A 7,680-nucleotide genomic window follows, 5' to 3' on the forward strand; every position below is an offset into this window, starting at 1 on the left:
ATAAACAGTTACCGACTCTCTGACAGTGTCAAAAAACAAAATATTCGTAGATGCAACTTCTTAATGACTGCAGTCATACAACTCATCAAGTACATTTTTAAATTGCCCATTATACCTACATTCCAATGATTCAGGAAACTCTCAGTCTAAGTCCTAACGTAAAATATAAAACTGCATGTGATCCAATGTTGAAAGTGTATCTTATTTATTTTATTTTCTTAAGCAATCTCTACACCCAACATGGGGCTGGAACTCACAATCCTGATATCAAAAGTCACACACTACTGACTGACACAGCTGGCACCGGGGAAAATGCATTTTAATCCAGTATGAACCTAACTAAAATCAAAATAACAAATCCTTAACTCTACCGGTCTTCAAAACGAACAAGACTGTTAAGGAAAGCTACTTTCACACTGAAAACACCAACTACCAACAGTTGGCATGTTACAGTCAAAATACAGAGCTTCTTAATTAACATCAAATGAATACCGGCAATAGGTTGACCACTTCACTTCTCTTTCTTCTTCGTGAAATTAATGAAGGGACAGTTGGAATTTCAATGTTTTAACAATGCTGTGCTTGGCAGGCGCTTAGAGACGTTCCAATTTAAAATAATAAAGACAATGCCCTATTCTCTCAGTGGTAACCCAATACCTAGGTTCTATAAAAGCACAGGTTACTACTTCTAAGAACAAACATAAATTTTCTAAAGCGTAATTGGTAGACACTGTCCCAAGTCATCCCTAAGCTTCAAGTTACATCTTTGGAATTTGTACCTGTTATAAAGCAACTAGAAAAAGAAACCGAAAGAAATTGTGTTGCAGCCTAGATTAAATAGTACTTCAGCTCTTCTCTTCATAGTTCCTAATCAGCACTAATCATGTACACTCACCTAGATGTCTGCTTCTCTTTCCTCCTCAAGGCTTTTAATAAAACCAGCTTTACAGTAAAATGTGTGTGTATTATTTTTAATAGCCTTCCTTGGGGTTAGGGATATGTGTTCCATTTCAGTGGGAAGGTATTCAACTGTAAAGATATGAAAAATGAAAGCTGTTGAAACCAAGTAGGTAATTTGTGTCTTGTGGGTCCTATTGATGGCCTTAAGAGGTAAGAGAAGTGGAGACCAAATACATAAACACATTAAAGGCAAGATCCGTGCCTCCTAAGAAACATTTTTTTTTCTACCTGTAAAAAGACAAGTGATTCCTGACTTCGTTGCCTATTCCAGGTCCCACGGGGGCGGGGGCCGGAGTGGGGGGGGGGATGTGCAGAATTGCTTCTAATGCTGAGAAAGATGAGGCGAAATGGAAGAGAGGAAGAGGGAAACGAAAGAGGGAGGACGAAAAGGAGAGAAGCTCGGTAATACACTGAAGGAAACCCCGAGAAATTTCACAACTCTTTGCCATAAATAGCCTTTCTTCTCACTCTGGATACCTCCTCCTTTACATCAGCAAGCTCAGCCTCCACGCGCAGAGAAGCACCATTCACAAATCCCTCCGTCGCCCCTCGCGCAACCCTGCGCCTTGATGGCACCGCCTGTACGAGTCCCTGGGACGCGAGCCAAAAGCCGAGGGGCCCAGGGTTTCACCTCCAGGCTGATTACCTTGCCAGGTGAGCCAAAGCACTGATTAGTCATGAGCGCCAACACACGCGACTGAGCGTGCACACACACACACACACACACACACACACACACACACACACACACACACACCCCTCCCTGGAGCCCCTGACGCGCCACCACAAAGCAATTGGTTCACACTAAGTCGCCGCTGCTCCTGCCGCCGCCGGGGAGGGTCTCGCCTCCGATCCAGGAAGCGGGCGCCCGAGCAGAAGCAGGCGGAGGCGAGAGGCGGTCCCGGCTCGGGCACTGCGGCTCCCCGCCCCCTCCCCCTCCCCCCTCCGTGGCGTCGCCCGCAGCCCCGGGCGCCAGCGCCGGCCGGCGGTCCCTACCTGCGGGACGCGGGCGGCGACGGAGCGGAGCGGCCCGCAACCTGCGCCAACTCCGGCATCGCCCTGGAGCGGCGGCCGCGGCCCCCCGGAGCCGAGCGCCCCGGAGCAGAGCGCCCCGGCGCGCGGAGGAAGAGGCCACGCAGCGCGCGGGGAGTCGCGGGCCGGCGGCGAGCGGGCGCCCCCCCCGCCTGCAAGGCCAGGTCCCCGCGCCGCGCCAGCCGGGCCCGCCGCCCGCGCCCCGGGCCTGGGCGGGGGCTGCTCCGGGGCGGCCCGGGCGCGGCGCGGTCACCTGCCGCCGGGCAGTCGCCCCGCGTCCGCCCGGGTCTGGCGCCGGCGACGCAACGCGCGAACCCCGGGGCGCGGCTGGGGCCCGGGGCACCGGGGGCACCGGGGGCGTCACTACCTTGAAGGGCTCCGCGCCGCTTGTTAAGGCTTCTCCCGGGCACTCAGAAATGTGTGTCTTCGGGGCTCGGGGGTGTCTTTCCTGGTCCCCTCCTCTGCCCTCCCTCCCCTTCTCGGCTGTTGGGCTCCTTCTCTCCACTCCCAGTTGCAGAGTCGAGCTGCGTTTTTTAATAATCCTCCTTCTCCTCCAGCCTGCGCCCGCAGCGCCGCCGTGCCTGAGCCACCGCTTCCCAGGCAGTCATGTTGAGGGAGAGAGAGAGAGAGAGAGAGAGACACGGATTGGCAGCCGGTCGGCGACTGTGCGCGGTGAGAGAGCAGAGCGGAGCAGGAGGAGGAGGAGGAGGAGGAGGGGGCAGGGGAGGGACGCGGGGAGGCGCTTCCAAGTGTGTGAGTGCGCGGAGTGTGACTGCGCGGGGAGCGCTCCCCGACTGCGGAGGGGGCGGCGGCGAGCTCGGCCTTTATAGGGAGGGGGGCGGGTTACGCGCGGGGCGGGGCGGGGCGGGGCGCGGCGGGGCGGGGCGGGGCGGGGCGCGGCGGGGGAGGGGGGCTGCGAGGGCGGCGCCCAGCACTCGCAGCCTCAGGCGCTGGCGCGCGCACACCCACCCGCGGCTGGCCCGTGGCTGAGTTTTGGCTTTGAGGGAAGCCGTTTCCGACCGCGCTCACTCGGCTTGCCCCCTAGCCCAGCCCTGTGCGTGTGTGGAGTCCAGGTGCTTTGAGAGTCCAAAACACAAGAAGCGGAGTCCAAAGCAATGCGAAGGGACCTCAAGGATGCTGAAAATGCAGTCGGTGTCTTTTTCTCTCCAAACCACCAATGTGACCTTCTGTCTCTTCCACCTCTCGTTGTGAGGTTCTGTCACCCTTTCTCCTTCTCACCCAACCTAGTCATATATGGACGGGTCTCCTCCCTCCATGGCAGCAAGGAAAGAAGCCTGCCTTCTGAGCAAGCCACGCTTCGCAGGAACCATTGGCGGCAGTGGGTTCTTCCGTAGGAAAATGGGAGCATTAGAACTGTGACCCGGAGTGGAGCTTCTGTTCCTACACCTAAATTCCTCGACCACGTGGTGATTACAAACAGAACCAGCTACCATTTTGATACCATCTGACTGATGGCCCCTGGAGAAAATTTTCCAACTTAGAGATGGGGAAGACTTCAGATGCATGGTGCTGTTGCTTCCCTGATTTATTTATCCTGGTTCTCTCTGCCATTGTATTGCCTCGTTTCCTTTCAGGTTTGCACTGGGTCCTGAAGTCTTTCCCATCCATCCCCTTCTTTATCTCCACTCTAGTATATTTATGTCTATCAGGCAATACAGCAGATGGAGTGCATTTAACTGTGTGTGTGTGTGTGTGTGTGTGTGTGTGTGTGTGTGTGTAGGAAACGTTTTTTAATCCATTCTGGTGCCATCTAGGATCATTTTTGTTTGTTTGTTTGTTTGCTTGTTTGCTTGTTTATTCATGAGAGACACAGAGAGGCAGAGACATAGGCAGAGAAGCAGGCCCCATGCAGGGAGCCCAATGTGGGACTTGATCCCAGGACTCCAGGATTAGACTCTGGGCTGAAGGCAGGTGTTCAACCGCTGAGCCACCCAGGTGTCCCATCTAGGACCATTTCTATATAGATAATTCATCTCCAGTGTTGTTTGTACACCTGACATCATCTCTCTAGCTAGCCTGCTGCCCACTTTGTGATCTGATGGATTACTATGTTGAGAAACAGTTTCTAGGAATCTAACTGGCCACAATCTTACTGCTGAAATATGAATAGATTGACTGTAAAAGCAAGGTGTATTTTTTTAGTGAGGATTAGTGGTTGATGTGTATTGTGGCATGGATACAATTCTGATTTGGAGTGCCAGTTATGGAAAATTCTTTTTTTTTTCTTAAATGCGACTAAAGAAAGTTAAAAAATATTTCAGAGGCTAGAGGGGTGGTGGAAAGGTTGACAACTCAGTCTCTCCTTATTAGTAGTTCATGGCCATTACTATATCCCCAGGTTTGTTGTCAAATGTTTGCCCATTACATATTTTCCGTTTTACCATTTTCACCCTGATTTTCCTTTCCCCTAGTCCCTTCATGCCTCATACAAAGAGTTTAGAGACTGTCAAAGTCCATTAAAAGTGGCTTAAACATGTAATCAAGAAAAGGCAGCAAGGTTGGGACCAGTGGACCAGTACATCAATAACATATAAATACAGTACATTTTATCCTTTGATCAAGCATTGAAAAATAGATGTATTTAACAAAGGATGTTGGGATTTAATGTATTCATGCCCTGTGAAAAAAAGCTATTAAAATGTCTTCAATTTTACAGACCAGGAAAGTCATCTTGGGGAGGGTAGGTAGGTCACATGCTGGTTAATTCATGCAATGGAGCTCAACCTACTCTACTGTCCATACCAACTTCCATTCAGAACGCCTGGTTTAGTTGAAAGTCTTTACGGTTTCTTTAGATAATTATGAAATAAGCTGATCAACAATCCTGTAGCATTTTCCTTCTATCTCCTGCCTACATTTTCCAGCGCAAGAAGGGATTACAAAATATTTATTTCTTAGAATTAGTCAAAGATTTAAAAATCTTAAATACTTAGACTTATAGATGAAAAATGCTAGGACACTTTTTTTCCAAAGTCCTTACTAAAGGAATCCCACTATCACTGCAAAAGAAAATTCTGTAGAAGAGATATTCCTGATCTGAAAATTTGCACTTAGCCAGAAAATATGTGGATTTTATAAAAGCTGCAAATAGACATTAAAAAAGAAGAAGAAGTAGTGTCCCCCTTTAAGAACAATGCTCAATCATATTAGGCAAGTTTTTGGTGCTTTTGGTCCCAGGTCTCTATTTAATTGTCATAAATAATGATAATTTAATAATGACCCTATAGTGCATACTTCAAAATTATACATTAGACCAGATATTTCAAGGGCATTTTTGGTAACCACAACTGATTGTAATTTTCACACTCTCAATTGCATTCATAATTAGTGAGAACCATGACAATCTGTCAATTGCTTTTACTCATTAAGGTATTAAATAAGCCAACATTTCTCACTTAATTTTCTAACAATTTTACTTCCGATATAAAGTCTAGAATTCATATACACCACATTAAAAAGATATGAAAATATATAAACTAAAACACTACTGAAAAGTTTATTCATTCTAACTATTTTGTATTTTTTGTTGAAAAAAATCCGTACTAGAAACTGCATTTATAAAATCTAATGAACATTTCAGAAGTAAATGAATTATTCTCTTTTAAGACGATTTAATGTTTCAAGTAGAATTTCCCACTTTGCTACACTTTGAATGATACAATTTTTGTTTTGATAGGAAAACAGAAAGTTAATGACTCTTTCCAATTTGTTCATTTTCATCTCTTATGCTTGCTGCTATTTGGTTCCCAAGTGCATTTTAACTGGCAAGTTCAATGAAGATTTGGCATTGCACCATTTGATGAAAGCAGAAAAATTAGGTTGCCAATTACATATGTGCCCCTTATGTGCACTGAATTCCCAATGAATGATGAGCCAAATTAGAAATTCTTCAGTAGTGGTACCTAAAAAGTAAAATTAGTGTGTCTAGGGAAGGTAAGGAGATAATTTTTATTTCTTTAAAAAAAAGATCTTATTTATTTATTCATAAGAAACACAAAGAGAAAGGCAAAGACAGAGAGAGAAGTAGGCTCCCCAGGAGATAACGTTTTTTAACAATGCTATTAATATAATGAAATGTATAAGATGTTTTAGAGAGTGAATTAACTTTAAAATATTTGCAAACAGGGCAGCCCCGGTGGCGCAGCGGTTTAGCGCCGCCTGCAGCCCAGGGCGTGATCCTGGAGACCCTGGATCGAGTCCCACGTCGGGCTCTCTATATGATGCCTGCTTCTCCCTCTGCCTGTGTCTCTGCCTCTCTCTCTCTGTCTCTATGAATAAATAAATAAAATCTTTAAAAAATATATTTGCAAACAATATAGAGGAACTATAAGAAAATAAATTAGGTATGCAGATGATGTGAAGGAATATTTGCTATCAGAGAGATAGTGATGACGCTTGAAAACACCAAGATCGCTGATGCACCGGCATCTTTGAGAGGCCCTAACGGCAGCTCCACAAGGAGGTTGAGCCTCACTAATCCGTGTTGCCCTCCTCTCCTCAGGACAGGACATCCAGCCCAAGAGGGACCTCACCTGCTTTGTCAAGTGGCTGCGCTACCTCCAGCTGCAGTGGCAGAGGGCCATTCTGTATAAAGGTCTCAAAGTGCCTCCTGCCACTTCACCCAGGCCTTTGACCGCCAAACAGCCATGCAACTGCTTAAGCTGGCCCATACGTACAGACTAGAGACAAAGCAAGAGAAGAAGCAGAGGCTGTTGGCCTGGGCCGAGAAGAAAGCTGCGGGCAAAGGGGATGTCCCCATTAAGAGGCCGCCTGTCCTTCGAGCTGGGGTTAACACTGTCACCACCTTGGTGAAAAACAAGAAGGCTCAGCTGGTAGTGATAGCCCATGATGTGGATCCCACTGAGCTGATTGTCTTCCTGCCTGCCCTGTGTTGTAAGACAGGGGTTCCCTACTGCATTATCAAAGGGAAAGCCAGGCTGGGGCGTCTGGTCAACAGGAAGACCTGCACCACTGTCGCCTTCACACAGGTTAACTCAGAAGACAAAGGAGCTCTGGCTAAGCTGGTAGAAGCAATCAGGACCAATTACAATGACAGATATGATGAGATCAGCCGCCACTGGGGAGGCAAGTCCTGGGTCCGAAGTCAGTGGCTCCCATTGCCAAGCTGGAAAAAGCAAAGGCTAAAGAACTGGCCACCAAGCTGGGCTGAGTGGACGCTGTTGAATTTTCTGTACATAAAAGTAATAAAAGGTTCTCTTTCAAAAAAGAAAGAAAGAAAGAAAGAAAGAAAGAAAGAAAGAAAGAAAGAAAGAAAGAAAGAAAGAAAGAAAGAAAGAAAGAAAGAAAGAAAGAAAGAAAGGTAAAGGCCACTTTTCCTCGCTTTAGCCTAATAGAGTAAAAGAAACTTTTTTTTTTAAGATTGTATTTATTTATTCATGAGAGACACAGAGAGAGAGAGACAGACAGACAGACAGACAGAGGAAGAAGCAGGCTCCATGCTGGAAGCCCAATGTGGGACTGGATCCCAGATCCCGGGACAAAGGCAGACACTCAACCGCTGAGCCACCCAGGCGTCTGGATAAAAGAAATTTTTTAAAAATTAATTGTAAATTCGTTATTAACATTATGAATTTCTTTCATATTACTAAAAGGTAAATTATCCTTTTGTGACACTGTTGCAACATGGAAGTGGCATTATGAGTACCA

At 46.9% G+C, this 7,680-nt stretch overlaps 2 protein-coding genes and 1 non-coding gene across 5 annotated transcripts in view; 2 read left to right on the forward strand and 1 right to left on the reverse strand.

Annotated features, from left to right (window-relative positions):
• CCSER1 (coiled-coil serine rich protein 1) overlaps window positions 1-2,670 on the reverse strand; it is a 756,597-nt gene extending 753,927 nt beyond the window's left edge. For all 3 annotated transcript variants that reach the window (XM_055313237.1, XM_055313238.1, XM_055313239.1), the window contains exon 1: window positions 2,360-2,670. The gene's annotated coding sequence lies outside the window, so the exon portion shown is untranslated. The remainder of the gene's footprint in view (window positions 1-2,359) is intronic.
• Window positions 2,671-6,359: 3,689 nt separating this feature from the next.
• LOC129501938 (small nucleolar RNA SNORD24) lies at window positions 6,360-6,434 on the forward strand. Its single transcript, XR_008662858.1, has one exon. It is a non-coding gene; the product is annotated as a small nucleolar RNA SNORD24 (small nucleolar RNA).
• On the forward strand, window positions 6,402-7,242 carry LOC129501928 (60S ribosomal protein L7a-like). Its single transcript, XM_055313236.1, is given in 4 exon segments — window positions 6,402-6,450; window positions 6,515-6,625; window positions 6,628-7,098; window positions 7,101-7,242. Coding segments are annotated over 4 exon segments (714 nt in total). The 3' UTR covers window positions 7,184-7,242.
• The last annotated feature ends 438 nt before the right edge of the window (window positions 7,243-7,680 follow it).

This window comes from Nyctereutes procyonoides, unplaced genomic scaffold (genome assembly GCF_905146905.1).
Source record: "Nyctereutes procyonoides isolate TBG_1078 unplaced genomic scaffold, NYPRO_anot_genome, whole genome shotgun sequence".
NCBI classification, from domain to species: Eukaryota; Metazoa; Chordata; class Mammalia; order Carnivora; family Canidae; genus Nyctereutes; species Nyctereutes procyonoides.